Below are 15,937 nucleotides of genomic sequence, written 5' to 3' on the forward strand. Positions count from 1 at the left end.
ACCCACACCATGCATGTAGGGGCCACCGCTGTCACGCACACGCACACTGTTATATCCGTCGACTATACCGCCTCACGGGAGGTGGATTTAGAGAAACCTGTTGTCCAGTAACGGTGGTTAACCGGTCGGTGGGGAGATTCGCCCATGCAGCCCCTAACTATCGTGTTAACCAGACACCTACTCCGCTTGCTTCGGCGCCCCACCCCTGAGCTGACAGTGATGAGTTTCTTCGAACTTGACTAAATAACCTCTAAGATCCACGATGCTTATACTGATTCTGCTGACTGTTCACGAAGCGCTATTCTATTCTTCACTAAAAGGAATTCACTGGTTGGTCAGCAATGGATTGATTATAGTTTGATTTGCAGGACTAATATTTGGATCATTGCAATGAGCAGAAAAAAACATAAAAAAATAGTATTTTGGTATCGGATTCTACCTCTTTCATATGGGATGGTGGTTCAAATGAACGGGGGAAAGAGAGAGAAAACTCAATCAACTGTAGCTAAGCCGTGAGTTCACCTCAAGTAAACTAGCTGAACCGTATGAGTATGTCAAGCAATGCTTAATTTCGCCACCACATGCAAGCGTTCAAAACTCTGGGTGTACCTGTAAGTTATGCCAGACCTAGATGTTCGACACAGTATACCTCAGGGGTGGGCAACCCTAGGCACGCGTGCCACCACTGGCACAGGGCAGCATCTAATGGCACACTAAAAAATAAATAAAATAAATAACATATTTTTTATTTATATTTTATTATTAAAAAATATTCACTGCACAATAATAATAAAAATATATATTATAATATAATCATCACTACCGATTTTTTTTTGCACTTTATTCTGTTTTGGGCATTTCTTCCCAATGCAAATATGTTTCAATTAGTTACAGAAAGTATTGTTCTGAAACAGGATCTATTGATCGTTTTTAAATCTATGTTGTGAGTTATAGAGAAGAAAATATTTAAAATATTGTTGCAAGTGGCCTGTATGCATCGCCTAAACATGGTTTTGCAAAGCTGTACATGTCTTAAAGATATTGATTTGGATGGTTCCAGCATTCTCATCTATTCTTGTTTTTTACATTTCTCACAGTGCAAATATGTTTTTGAAAGAGATTCTGAAAATTGTGTTTTAAGATGGGACATATGTAATTGTAATTTGTAAACCCTTGTTGCAAATATAACACCCAAAAAAATGCATGATTGTGGGCTATATGGAAAAAGTACAATTTCAGGTCTTCTGGAAATGTTTTTGGTCGCTGTGTCATGATTCAGCTTAATTTTTAATATATGGTTGCTTAGGGCACACTCATTAACGAGAAAATGTCAAACTGGCACTGCATGTTGAAAAGGTTGATAACCCCTGCTATACCTTATTGTTTTAACACATTTTATACATTGGTGCTTATACAGGTGCTTTATCGAGTGAATATAAAACCTCCTTTGTATACATGTCTTAAGGACACAGATGAATGCACTTACGTGACAACACACACACACATGCACACAAAGAAACACACAAGCACACACACACACACACACATTCATTAGTTCATTATATAATGAAGCATTGTGAGTAGATTTGTTTCCTGTGGGACCATTGCTGTAGTCTCAAAAGGCCGCCTCCACTCATTTGGATATCAAACGATACATTTGCACACATTTGCTTCACACACTTTATTACGTCGCCGTCAACCGACATCAATTTCTTAATAGCCCTCTTAAAAACACAATGATGATGTTGTAACCAAATAACCTTCATCCTACTTACCATGTGATTTTATTTCTCTGTTCTTCCTTCTTTCTCTCCGTCCGTCTGTCCGTCCATCCATCTCTCTCTCTCTCTCTCTCTCTCTCTCTCTCTCTCTCCCTCTCTCTTCCCTGCTCTCTCTCTCTCTCTCTCTCTCCCTCTCTCTCTCTCTCTCTCTCTTCCCCCCCCCCCCCCAGTCTAAGTGGATACGTCTGTCCAGTGAAGGCCAGAGGGACCTGGAGATGTTCCAGCACCTGGGTCTCATGACGCTGGACAGTCTGCTCAGGTGTGCGTTCAGCCACAGCAGCGACTGTCAGGAGTGAGTCCACACACACACACACACACACACACACACCTCGCTCTCTCCGCTCGGCCCTTTGGTAGCTCTTCACTCTCACTCTCTCTCTATCTTGTCCTATGGTTGCTCGCCCTCGTGTCTAGACACCCCTTTCAGCTTCTCTCTGTCTTCTCTCGCCCCATCTATATGTTCCTCTCTCTCCCTCTCCATGTCTCTCTCTCTCCCTCTCTATGTCCCTCTCTTTCTATGTCTCTCTATCTCTCTCTGCTCTGCCCTGTATGACCCATCTATATGTACTTCTCTCTGTCTCTATCTCTCTCTCTCTCTCTCTCTCTCTCTCTCTCTCTCTCTCTCTCTCTCTCTCTCTCTCTCTCTCTCTCTCTCTCTCTCTCTCTCTCTCTCTCTCTCTCTCTCTCCGTCTCACTCTAGGACGTCCAATGAGTTCACAACGGCCATCCTGGAGCTGGGGGACCTCATCATGGATCGGCGCCGAACGATCCGCCATCACTGGGACTGGATCTACTGGCGCAGCCCCCAGGGCAAGCGCTTCCGGAGGGCCACCGAGGTGGTGCACAGGTACGGTCGCTGTGAGGTCCCGGCCGGGGTTGAAACTCAACGTCAACAGCCTCCCTGTCCGAAGGCGCCTTGAGGAACCATAAACCCTACAACCTTCTCCCTCACGAGTCACGACCTGTCTCTGTACTGTCTAACCCCTACCCCCTCCTCAGTGACCTGTGTCTGTACTGTCTAACCCCTACCCGCTCCTCAGTGACCTGTCTCTGTACTGTCTAACCCCTACCCGCTCCTCAGTGACCTGTCTCTGTACTGTCTAACCCCTAACCGCTCCTCAGTGACCTGTCTCTGTACTGTCTAACCCCTAACCGCTCCTCAGTGACCTGTCTCTGTACTGTCTAAACCCCTACCCGCTCCTCAGTGACCTGTCTCTGTACTGTCTAACCCCTAACCGCTCCTCAGTGACCTGTCTCTGTACTGTCTAACCCCTAACCGCTCCTCAGTGACCTGTCTCTGTACTGTCTAACCCCTACCCGCTCTTCAGTGACCTGTCTCTGTACTGTCTAACCCCTACCTGCTCCTTAATGACCTGTCTCTGTACTCTCCAACCCCTTGCTGCTGCTGACCTGTCTCTGTAGTGTCTCACCCCTACCTGCTCCTTAATGACCTGTCTCTGTACTGTCCAACCCCGAGTTAACTCCTTGCTAATTAATGGAGTTGCCCTTTGGGGGACTAGGGTGAGGGAGGTGTCATAAATATACGGCCTCTTCAAGGCTGTACCTGTGATTAAGGGCTCTACAAATGCAATTTAACCTAAGGGATTAAGGGTGCACTCACACTAGGCCATCTGGCCGTGGCCGTTTTCACACCTAACCGTGCTCAAATCTGCCAGTGTGAGCGTGGCCAATCTGGCCAGGCCAGGCCAACTTGGCCACTTGGGAGAGGTGTGCTGCTACGGTACGGGCCGCTACGGTACAGATACTAATGAGCCGACACGCGCACACGCACGGCTACGCAACCTGAGCTGGATGACGTATAGTCCATGCAACGACCACGGACATAATAAAGGCGACGAGCCTTCTTTCCCATTAAACGGTAAACATGGCGTCAAGCGGTTCAACTGTTGGTTCACGTTGGTCCCATAGAGAAGTCGAGTGTCTGTTAGCCATTTGGGCAGACGATAAGCAACAGATTCAGCAAAGTGCGAACTGTGTTCTCTGTGTTGTTGTCCATTGTTGTTAAAACTCTGACTGGCGGCAGGCTTTATTATGGTCCATGCAGCGGACACTTGGTGATGGACGTGTTACGACGTGATAACGTATGTACAAGAGCCTACCGTGGTCCAGGCCACAGTTGCGACGGCAAACGGCCACGGCCAGATGGCCTAGTGTGAGTGCAGGCCAGAGAACAATGGGGCCAGTTGAGCACGGTTAGGTGTGTAAACGGCCAACGGCCACGGCCAGATGGCCTAGTGTGAGTGCACCCTAAGATAGACCCTCCGATCCCGAATAACCTGCCCTGATACACGGCCTCGTGTCTGTGGTTTGTCTGCAGCTTCACCAGGCGAGTGGTGGAGCATCGCCGCGCCCTCATCCGCGAGCAGAGCCACCGCGAGTCACCGGAGGGAACCGCCCGGGACGGGACCGCCCGAGACACAGCTCGGAGGCAGAAGAGGAAGGACTTCATTGATATCATCCTTCTGGCCCAGGTGGGACAGACAGACAGACAGACCGTTAGGCGGACACACAGAGAGACACACAGACAAACAGACGCAAACAATGTGTGTGTGTGTGTGTGTGTGTGTGTGTGTGTGTGTGTGTGTGTGTGTGTGTGTGTGTGTGTGTGTGTGTGTGTGTGTGTGTGTGTGTGTGTGTGTGTGTGTGTGTGTGTGTGTGTGTTTCAGGACGAGGAGGGGGGTGGCCTGACAGACAAGGAGGTTGAGGCTGAGACAAACACCTTCATGTTCGCAGGTGAGCGAGTGATTGACGTCCCGTTTGGGAAGTCCCATGTAGCCAGCGATCCCATCATGCCCGTAGCAAGCCATCAGGTCACGATGCTTGATTCAGTTGAGGCTAGTTACATTGTGTTCGCCTGTGGTGCGTGCGGAAGCCGGGATGTGCTCGGCTCATTCATGTTTGTTCATGTGGGGTTAGGGTTAGGGTTAGGTTATCGTAGGGTCGTTCTTTGAGATCGGCTTGGTTTTGCATCTCTGTCCAACATGCAAAACAAAGGGTGAGCAGGACACTAGCATACTGTTCTCTGATTGGTGGCCTTAAACATGGCTCCATAGATTACAGTACCTCCCCTTTTATTTGTCGCGACCGCCAATGAGATGGCTTAAAGGGGACAGATTATACCACCAGGCGTGAGTGTGGTTAGCCCTTTCAAGCCTTCTGCTGACATCACATCACATGTGTGCTGGTTCGATCAGTCTACCAGCCTACCCAGTGGACTGTAGCAAACACTCATCTTTCCAGCACACATCTAGGGGCAAACGCCCACTTGTGATGTCAGAAGGGGCCGATTTTTAAAACAGCTTGTGACGGCTAATCCCACTCACACCTGTTGGTATGAAGTCACCGTTAAGTGATGACGATGTCCTCAGGTCACGACACCACGGCCAGCGCCATCTGCTGGACACTGTTCAATCTGGCGGGCCACGCCCACTACCAGGACAGATGCAGAGATGAGGTGAAGGAGCTGATGAGGGACCGGGCAGAGCAGGACATTAAGTGGTACGCACACACACAATCTCTGTGAGTGTTTGAGAGTGTATGGTTGTCTCTATCTGTGTGCATCCATCTGTATCTGTGTGTATCTATAATTTGGTGTGTGTGTGTGTGTGTGTGTGTGTGTGTGTGTGTGTGTGTGTGTGTGTGTGTGTGTGTGTGTGTGTGTCTGTGTCTGTGTCTGTGTGTTACAGGGCTGACCTGTCCAGCATGCCCTTCACCACCATGTGCATTAAGGAGAGCCTCAGACTCCACTCTCCGGTCCTGGCCGTCACTCGGCAGTACACCCGGGACGTCGACCTACCCGGAAACAGGACTGTACCCAAAGGTACAGCCGTACAAACACCTGACCAATTTTTGCCATCACATCTCGGGGCTTAGTTAGTTTAGTTCAAATTCAAATCTGATGTAAAATAAGTAATTGATTTAAATGTAATATCTTCTGTTATGGTATGTATTGTTTGCAAGCGTCTGTGTGTGTGTGTGTGTGTTTGTCTGTTCGTGTGTGTGTGTGTGTGTGTGTGTGTGTGTGTGTGTGTGTGTGTGTGTGTGTGTGTGTGTGTGTGTGTGTGTGTGTGTGTGTGTGTGTGTGTGTGTGTGTGTATGACACCCCCTCCAGATACCATATGTTTGGTCAGTATTTACGGGACGCACCACAACCCCGCTGTCTGGTCCGATCCAAACGTAAGACCCTCACCAGTCAGCTAGCGTTAAAGTTGACCGTCACCACTGAGTCAGCTAGCGTTAAAGTTGACCGTCACCAGTCAGCTAGCGTTAAAGTTGACCGTCACCAGTCAGCTAGCGTTAAAGTTGACCGTCACCAGTCAGCTAGCGTTAAAGTTGACCCTCACCAGTCAGCTAGCGTTAAAGTTGACCCTCACCATTCAGCTAGCGTTAAAGTTGACCGTCACCAGTCGGCTAGCGTTAAAGTTGACTGTCACCAGTCAGCTAGCATTAACGTTGACTGTCACCAGTCAGCTAGCATTAAAGTTTACTGTCACCAGTCAGCTAGCATTAACGTTGACCGTCACCAGTCAGCTAGCATTAACGTTGACCGTCACCAGTCAGCTAGCGTTAACGTTGACCGTCACCAGTCAGCTAGCGTTAAAGTTGCCTCCTCATCTTCTCAATCTTCCCATCTGTTCCCTTTTATTCTCTCCAACTATAACTACACACTATTAACTATTATGACTACTACTAGGCTAACTGTAAGTATGCTATTAAATAGTACTTCAACTCCAGCTATTAATACACACTATTAGCTATTACTACGACTACTAACTATTAGTACACTCTTTTATCAATAACTACAACTGCTATTACCACTGACTACAACTATTGCTACACAGTCTTAACTATTAACCGGTAGGCTAACTGTGTCCAGTTAAGGATGGTCTCCTGGATTGAGCTAATGGCCTTGTGTTGTGTGCAGGAGTTCAACCCGCTACGCTTTGACCCCGCCAACACCAGGGAGCGGTCCTCCAACGCATTCATTCCCTTCTCGTCCGGGCCCAGGTAACAAACCTCTGGCAGCGATACCGCACCACCCCCACGCCTCCACTAGAGGGAGTGCCACTACAGTCAGACTGAGCCCTCTCTCTCCGTGCGTGTCCCCACAGGAACTGCATCGGTCAGCGGTTCGCGATGGCCGAGCTACAGGTCGTCGTGGCGCTGACTCTGCTGCGTTTCCGACTGTCCCTCGGCTCGAACCCCGACACTGCCGGGACCTCCACCGGGCAGGGCATCCGGCGTCTCCCTCAGTTGGTGCTGCGCGCCGAGGGCGGGATGTGGTTACGGCTGGAGCTGCTGGATCCTCCTTGCACAGACGGGCTGCATGCGCAGTAAAGCTAGCGACCAACTTAAACAGCGGTTACCAATGCGGTGCAATGTCCAGAGAGGTGGAATAGAGGGAGGGAGGGAGGGAGGGAGGGAGGGAGGGAGGGAGGGACAGACAGACATGTAGACTAATAAAGAGACGGGCGCCAGAGGGGAATCCATATTCCAGAAGCAGAAAAAGATGCAGGAAATAAATAAAGGAGCAAATTGAAATGGAGAAAGCCATTGAGAAAAAAACACATTGAGAAAGAAACACATTAAGAGAGAAACAATAGATATAGAGAAGCAGGAGTAGGATGGTGTTTGAGCTCCCCATGAGCTCCCATGTTCCCTTCTCTCCATCCCTTCTTGGTAGATCCTGCAGGAGTGCAGAAAGGGTTGCAAGATGGCAGAGATGATGAAGAAGTTGGACCAAGCATTTAAATATCATTAAAGACCATTAATCATAAATCGTTCCTAATAATGAAAATAATTGAGGATTTAATTGTAGGCTATTTGATTTACTTTTATAGCCTGTTCAACCACCACAGCAGCGCCAATTTGCATATACATCTCATCTCGTTATTGTAAAGAATATTTTAAAATAAAACACACAGGCTACTCTGCTTAACCGGTCATGGCAAATGAACCTATTTGCATGAACCTTGCATGTGTTATCGTTCATGATCTAGCAGTAACTTAGTTAAACATAACTTTATTTTGTTATTTGCGGGTTACCCTCCGAGTAGACAGCCAGACAGTACGATGAGAAAGAGTTCTCAACAGCTTGATTTGATATCATTTGTTCATTCCTTTAACTATATAAGCCTAATTAAAAAGGGTAATGAAGTATGGCGACACATTAGTGCCATAATTCACTAATGTGATAAAAGATGCATTCGGGCGTATTATATTATTCCACACGCGTAGATATTAACTGCGAGCGCGCAAATGATCTCTTGCGCGCGCAAATTATCTCAGCGCGCGCAAAACAGCCTCTCGCTTGCGCAAATTACCTCAGCGCGCGCAAAACCTCTCGCGATCGCGAAAGATGTTTTTACGCTCTCGCTCGAATTTAATTTTGGCACTATGTGGGAGGGAACTAAGGCAGGGCGGGCTTTCCTATGATTGGCCGTTTCTGAAGCGCGATATTTGATTGACAGCCCTCCTCAGCCCTCCTCTCATTCAATTCTGAATTGTACAGTAAATGGCTGAAAAGATAGTTACTTATTGTAACTCTAGATTATATGAGTATAGGCGCAGCCTTTTAAGGCTATCGCTATTGGGTTATCCCTAGGCGTGAGACGTAGCACTGAAAAATTTGTAATCCCCGACCACCAACAGCGTGGGCCTCAATTACGTCCGCGTGCGGCGTGCCTCAACGACGTCCGCATTTCGCAGATATAGTCGGGCGCCGGCGGACGTTCTGCTCCCAATAATCAGCTTTTCTTCAGCTATTTAAAGGACAATGAGGCCGACACTTAAAAGGCTGCGCCTATGCTCATAGAATCTGGAGTTACAATACGTAACTATTGTTTCAGCCATTTACTGTACAATTCAGAATTGAATGTGAGGAGGGCTGTCAATCAAATATCGCGCTTCAGAAACGGCCAATCATAGGAAAGCCCGCCCTGCCTTAGTTCCCTCCCACATAGTGCCAAAATTAAATTCGAGCGAGAGCGTAAAAACATCTTTCGCGATCGCGAGAGGTTTTGCGCGCGCTGAGGTAATTTGCGCGAGCGAGAGGCTGTTTTGCGCGCGCTGAGATAATTTGCGCGCGCAAGAGATCATTTGCGCGCTCGCAGTTAATATCTACGCGTGTGGAATAATATAATACGCCCGAATGCATCTTTTATCACATTAGTGAATTATGGCACTAATGTGTCGCCATAATGAAGGTTTAGAAAGAAGCAACTTGCATCACGCTTGCATTTAGAAGCAGATCACAGCTTGTTGTGATGTGTGTGCACAAGCCATCAACTGTATGCAAATGAGCGCGTAGTGCAGCATGCGTTCGGCCATGTGATTGGACAAAGGACATCAGTGAGCAGCCCACCGACCACTCTAAAGTGGTGTAATCAAAGCAATTTCTTATATTTCTGATGTATAATATCTTTATCAGCATAAACCGCAATGCTTATGCTTTGCAAATGTAGGGTGGTCTGTTTTTTTATATTATTAGGAATTTAGAAGCTAAGCCAGCAAAAGTTATACGAACTTGGCCCATTAATCTGTGTCGAATTGTTGTTTTTTTCTTATTGAAAATGTATAAAAATGTACATTTAATAGTACTAGTAAAATGTTTAAATAACTTAATAAATTATGATTACGATGAGAATAAATTATATCAAGCATATATAATTAGAATGATAAATGAACACCCCCATCTAAAGGTGAATAACGTCGGAAACCCTGATATTTGGATAGGTCTACTTATCTGAATATGAGGGGTTCAGAGTCTGACGATGGATAGGTGATTCAGTGTATGCAAATAATATTCACAATTACCCAATTTCCCTATTGTGTTAGTTATTCACAATGTTTCCATTCACAAACTACTAAAATTAACTGGGCATTTGGCACTTATATACGGCATCATAATTTCAGGACATTGCTTCGGAATTCAATACCCAGATCAGTTCACCATGATCCTTCAACAGATCAGTCAGAGGTCTCAAACAGAAAATGTCGGCCAAATCCCCAAGGTTTTTAGAGGTTAAATTCGGTTAAGGCTATTATTGTTTATATTTTACATACGTTTTATTTGCATTTCGTTTCAGTTTATAATTAATGAGAGGATGTGTTAGTTTATTTCGTTTTTACTTAGTTTAGTTTATATTAGTTTCAGTGTTAGTTTCAGACCTTTTTGTAAAATGGGGTATTCACCAACCAGTTAACGCACATTTTATTTCACTCATAGTTTTCTGATGACGACAACATGGAGTCATACACAATGGAATAAATCGAATTGGCGATGAAAAGTTGTAAACTGATGTCTGGTCAAGGTAGCAGTGGGACCGTTATTATTTAGGCATCTTTTTTTTTAACAAAAACAGGTGCAAACGATTTTACTGAGAATAACTACAAATGTTACTCATTCTTAAGACAAATTACAACGAATATATTGTGGAATAAATAACATGAAAATAAGAAATTACAGAAAATAATGAACTTAACTCGAGTGCGTGGTTGATGGCTGGTTTAAGCAGTCTCGGCTGGCCTGAGTCAGACTAATTAAGACTGGACCTGGGTGAGGCTCCACACCTGTTTACCCCTGCATTGAGCATGGATAAACCAGCCATCCCCAGACTCTCAGCAGAAATCAGACAGGGCAGCATGCAACCCTTCCTTACACTTACAAATCATTGAACTCCTAACTCTGTTATAAACTGGTTTAAACAGTCACAGTCTGCTATATAAATAAAGTTGCCTTGCCGAAAGATCACCCCCTGTGTCCTGGTTGTAAAGCCACCTATAGGTGGAGTGTGTCAGGGACATTGCTACAATGACTTATGTGCATTGTAATCCTCAACCTTAACACATTAAAACATGTTATAAATCAAATCAAGAACAGATCAAATGAACTGTTAGCCAATAGTAAGATACACCTAACTAGAAAGATAACTCATAAATGTAAAATAATGCAAAGTCCAGTCTCAGCCCCGAACCTGAATGTGGAGTGGACACGTGTCCCTCAGCAGTCTCTGAAGCTCCACGTTCTGCTCAGAGGCTGAGCCTCATATACTCTTTCAGGCTACCCTTCTTTAGTTACATTATACAGCTACTCAAACTGAAGTCTTGGTCATATATAGCAAACACGTGATTATACATTCAAGAAACTATTTTATATTTGTTGCTACCCTAAAACAGAGGTATTAGACACATGACCCAATTGACATTCATGGCCCCTACAAAAATAAATATTTCCTTGTATTTTCATTCCCCTTATAGTTGTACTTTTCATCCTCCAATGGAATACAAAGAGATGATTTGGTTCATGAATGTAAATGTTAACGAATAATGCAAACATTGCTCACGTAATGTGACCATCATAATTGTGACTTTAGTGAGAACCGGCCAAAATTAACAAATCAGATTAGCTTTCACCCAGGTCATCTGCTGACAGACTTTAGATACTTATTATCGAATGACTTGTGAGACTTTTCAACATTACACAGGTCTTGGGATTGCTCTTTTTCAGTTGATCAGTTTAAATGTCGCCGTCTTCTTCCTGACACTGCTCCTTGGTGAAGACCTGTCCGTCAGAATTGGTTTTCCACGCTATCTTATGGTGGTCGCTCAAACTCGCTACGTTCAGCAGCTGTTGGGTCTGAAAATAGAACCAAAAGTTATTTGCTCTAGAGCAGGCAATGTCTCATAAACCACAGCCATTGTATTCACAATCTCATTGAATGGTCGGTGAGGTAGCGACTCCGGTTAACAGTTTACATTCTGTTACGTCTAATAAAAACAGCAAGGGCTAGGAATCGTTCCGCACGGTGGGTGACCAGAATTCCCAGTTTTCCAGGGACAGTTCTGTGTTTCTGGTGGTCTGTTCCTGGCTGGAGATTTACCCAGTGATGTCTACATTTAAATAATAATAATAGGATTTAAAACAAATGCATACATTTTTTAATAGAAAATGTTCTGGCTTTCTCATGAATATAGGTCTACCTTTTGGGACAGTTGGTAATTCGTCTTGTATCTATCTGAGGCTGTGCTGTTGTACCTTATGTACGACCATGACATAATCAATGCAAACCAATACAATATTGGATGATTCCTTATTCAAATAATCTACCTTGGATAGTTTTTGGTGCTTTACTGAAATGTGAAACATCGGGCAAATCAGTAAAACAATGGGCATGTACCGCCCAATATTTTGCAGCACTATTCTAATACATTTGGCATGATGTGAATGGGCAAACAATACTTATGTCCCTTTGTTTTAATTTCATAATTAATAACATATTTTGTTTTTGTTTGTTTGTTTATTGTTTGTTATATTAACCGCATATGTCCCTTTTTTTTCTTTTCAGAAATTTGGTTTTCTTTGCCCCCTTTGTTTTCCATTTGTTGACAACTAGCGCCGTGAAAGTTCAGCACGTGACTTAACAAAGCTTCCGCAAGAGATTTGGTCTGATCTGTCGGCATCTAAATTAGCGAGGAACATCCTATTAAACCCTGAATCATTTTATAATGAAGGTGTTGAATGATGGTGAAGGCTGATGGGTCATCACCCATCCACTGAAAACCACTTAGAGGATGTCAAGACTCACTTGTTTTAAGATGGCAGTTTTCATGGCAGGATCGTTCAGTTCCTGTCTGTCCTCTGAACGCACCTTCACCTTGAGAACCCATTTCCTAGTGCCTGACACACACACACACACACACACACACACACACACACACACACACACACACACACACACACACACACACACACACACACACACACACACACACACACACACACACACACACACACACACACACACACACAGTAACTGGACTTTCCAACAGTTTGATGCAAAGAATGACCAAATGGTTGAATTATTCAAATGTTTATATTGAATGTAATAGTTTCCTAATAAGAGATGACTAATACAACTCTAAAACACTCAACGTTGCTTACAGGTGCAGAGAAATGGATGTAACTCATCACATGATCTTTGGCTCCATCTTCCAGAAAGGTGGCTAGTCATCACAGCGCAACTTTGAGGGAAATTCCCTCCAACTGCATGTTGATCCCAGAGTCGAAGGGAGGAGTAGCGCCCATCTGACCAGTACCACGCATCTTTAAAGAGGCCGATCCAGACACTAAATCCGACACTTGCCTCCGCGACTGCCTGGTTCTCTGTTGAGTTCCTGATGCTGACCAGGTCCGTGTGGTGACTCCTGCAGTAACCCTGCGCATTGGTCCAGGTCCTCGACAGTCTCACTAAGACATATCGGTCTCCACCTTGTCTGTTACCTGAAAAATGAATTTATTCCTTTGTTTGCATCGAAGGCATTTAACAATTAACACATATACAAATATACAAACGTTATGGTTTATGAACTGCTGTTGGTGAGAGAAGAGGTGCAGAGAGAGAGCCGAAAATATCTCCGCTCTCTCCATATTGTGGCGAGCAGCACAGGAAGGACGAGACTGGGGGCCCGGGTTAGGTAGTTATACAACTCTCACGCCCCATACACCGCAAGACTTCGAGAGTTTAACACAGAGACTCACAGAGACTCACAGAGAGACACAGAGAGAGACAGAGAGAGAGAGACACACACACACACATACACACACACACACACACACACACACACACACACACTTGGTGCCCGATTTCCCCCAACACTATTAGTGTAAACCATCACCTAGTGTAGCTATACTAATAGCACCACTGCAACCAACCACCTAATGTCAGTAACGCAAAGGACCCAGGAGGGCACGGGAAGGCCAACAGTTGCACTCCCGCAGTCGCCACTAGGCTATACGTTTCTCCGCCATTGAGAAGGGATATTTCACACAACTGTGATTGACAGACTAGATGTATTATCTGAACCAATCAGGAAAGAGAGGCCCCGGGAGCGTTTTCAAATCGAAATGATCTCATACAGAGGAAGGGGCGGTCAACTAGAAACAGATACCCACAGCACAGCCCCCTCCTCTAACTAGTAGCCGACAGATGACCAGTCCATTTCTAATAAAATACACTAAAATAGCTCAGATTGTAGTTACCCACAGCGCCTTCAATTCGGCATATTATAAATATATGAATGCATTATTTTTAAGTGTACTATCCATATATCTATGGGTGCATGTTTCCTTACCATCATAACACACGAACCAGAATATTCCGCCTGTTTTGAAGTCCCACTGGATGTTACGTTGAGCAGCAAACCTTCCGCCATATTTTCTGACATTACGATAATTTCTCTCTCCCTCTTGGTAGAAGTCCTTGTCTGCCAGCGACCAATGCCACCTTTCACGACCCCCATAATGAAGGCCGATCCACAGCTCATCATGAGCTCTGTCTGCATTCAAGGCCAGCAGTGACTTTATTGCCCCCATGTCGTCTATGGTGGCCAGGTCATAGCCTCTCTCTCTGCAGTAGCTCTGGGCATCAAACCAGGATTTGGGGGTTTCAATTAAACAGTGTTGGCGGTAGTCGGCACAGAAGGACGGGATACACAGTCCTGTTAGGGTAAATAATCACGTGACTCACAGTGGAATATTTTCACATTCATAAACATGAATAGGAATGCAATAATACACCCATCGGTAACGTAGACACAAATACACCAACCTGAGATTAGAAGAGTTTGGATCCATTCCATTGCATTCATTTCTAAATAATAGAAAAGGAAGTTTAAATTTTCTCTAATTTCTTGCGTTACGTCTTACACTTCACTTGATTTAGTTGAATAAAACATCTCCATATTAATAAAGCAGTTGAAAGAAGTAGTGATATTTGATATCATTATCATTCAGATGGTTTTATTTAATACATATTCATTAATAATGAATGAATGCAGGCTGCTTCTAATGGTACCATTCTTCTCTGATAACATTATGATGATGCAGTATTTAAGACACTTACCTTTGGTTTCCCTTGTGTAGCGGTCAATGAGTCGATTGATTACTAGCAAGGTGTACAGCTCTCTCTCTCTGTCTGTCTATTTTAACTTCGACCCAAGAAGTATGTTCCAACTCTCTAATTGTATAGGCAAAATAAACTAATTAGCCAGGAAGCCCTTGTAATTCCAAATTTGACTGCTGGGCCAGTGTGTCAGGGCTTGGCCAACAGTTTAAAGTGTGGAGCGTTGGTTAATGGCTGGTTTAAGCAGCCACACCCGGCCCGAGTCAAACGGCTTAGACTCTGGGACTGGGTGCGGCTGCACACCTGTTTGATCAACCATGCACACAGGTAAAACCAGCCATCACCACACACACTCATCACTGTGTAATATGTAGAGAGCTTTTTAAAACAATAAAATGGATGTCCTCATGCAGCAACGTTACAATATGTGATTATTTGATTTCACCGTCGGTTAAGAATAGGAAAATTATATTACTATATTATTTCCGATAAGGGGACAGATAACAACCAGAGTTGTCCCCTGATCCTTCATGTAACGTGTTGACATGTCTCCCACAAAGTCAATGAGGCCTGAGATGTCTCGCTGCATACGCGTCCGCCAGGGCCAGATAGTAAAATTGGCACTCGCCCAGGAGTGTATACAAATAAAGTCTGCAAATATTCACCTTCCTTCCAATTTGCTTTTTGTTGATGGCTTGAAAACGGGTTGTAAGGACTTTTATTGGGTATTTATCTCCCATTCAATGTTTTGACTAGTAACACGTCTTGGTTGAATACTCGATTTTGATGATCACAGAGCTTTGTTGGCTATTTGTAATTATATAGCAGACCACTGCAATGATATCAGACAAATCATTACAAAATATAATATAAATGTAATTGTGGTCGGACCCTTGGTACTTCTCTCTCAACTACCAAAACAAAGTCGATCTAAACCACCAAGTAAAAGTGAAGGTAAAAAACTGAACAACCAGATCTCCCTCTATACCCCTTAACTAATCCATTTAAATCTTCTTAGACTGAACCCTACCCATAACCGACTATTCAAATAATTATATGATTTAATAGATTCACGCAAATCGAGCACTTGCAGGAAATTACCAAAAATGTTTAAAGAAATGCCTAATAATGTTCAGGTAACATCCACCAGAACACTTGTGCCAGTGGGCCATGCAAACATGGCACATTGGCTAAAAGGTAGATTGAGTGTAGCTCATAAAAGCAGTTGCTTTG

The 15,937-nt window shown here is 44.5% G+C and overlaps 2 protein-coding genes across 2 annotated transcripts in view; one reads left to right on the forward strand and one right to left on the reverse strand.

Moving 5' to 3' along the window:
* Positions 1-7,190, forward strand: part of LOC130380453 (cytochrome P450 4F3) — an 11,309-nt gene extending 4,119 nt beyond the window's left edge. Inside the window, exons 5-14 of the mRNA XM_056587670.1 lie at positions 1-15; positions 1,952-2,073; positions 2,482-2,628; positions 4,120-4,273; positions 4,469-4,535; positions 5,171-5,300; positions 5,489-5,622; positions 5,914-5,978; positions 6,727-6,809; positions 6,914-7,190. The exon at positions 1-15 is cut by the window's left edge and continues 113 nt beyond it. Coding sequence (XP_056443645.1) covers positions 1-15; positions 1,952-2,073; positions 2,482-2,628; positions 4,120-4,273; positions 4,469-4,535; positions 5,171-5,300; positions 5,489-5,622; positions 5,914-5,978; positions 6,727-6,809; positions 6,914-7,139 — 1,143 coding nt within the window. The 3' untranslated portion in view covers positions 7,140-7,190. The remainder of the gene's footprint in view (positions 16-1,951; positions 2,074-2,481; positions 2,629-4,119; positions 4,274-4,468; positions 4,536-5,170; positions 5,301-5,488; positions 5,623-5,913; positions 5,979-6,726; positions 6,810-6,913) is intronic.
* A 3,627-nt stretch (positions 7,191-10,817) lies between these two features.
* Positions 10,818-14,441, reverse strand: LOC130381005 (uncharacterized). Its single transcript, XM_056588426.1, has 5 exons — positions 14,411-14,441; positions 13,935-14,300; positions 12,745-13,083; positions 12,389-12,480; positions 10,818-11,439 (listed from the first exon to the last, which is right to left on the reverse strand). The coding sequence occupies exons 1-5, from the start codon at positions 14,439-14,441 to the stop codon at positions 11,320-11,322; spliced, it is 948 nt and encodes a 315-aa protein (XP_056444401.1). The 3' UTR covers positions 10,818-11,319.
* Positions 14,442-15,937: the final 1,496 nt, after the last annotated feature.

This window comes from Gadus chalcogrammus, chromosome 4 (genome assembly GCF_026213295.1).
Source record: "Gadus chalcogrammus isolate NIFS_2021 chromosome 4, NIFS_Gcha_1.0, whole genome shotgun sequence".
Classification (NCBI taxonomy): Eukaryota; Metazoa; Chordata; class Actinopteri; order Gadiformes; family Gadidae; genus Gadus; species Gadus chalcogrammus.

What these genes read in the sequence shown, in the direction of transcription:
- LOC130381005 (XM_056588426.1), bottom strand. Translation starts at nt 14,441, where the DNA reads ATGGAATGGATCCAAACTCTTCTAATCTCAG. An exon ending in ACATCCATTTCTCTGCACCT is followed by an intron (nt 12,481 to 12,744) that starts GTAAGCAACGTT and finishes TGTGTGTGTCAG; the next exon opens with GCACTAGGAAATGGGTTCTC. An exon ending in AAACTGCCATCTTAAAACAA is followed by an intron (nt 11,440 to 12,388) that starts GTGAGTCTTGAC and finishes TTCTATTTTCAG; the next exon opens with ACCCAACAGCTGCTGAACGT.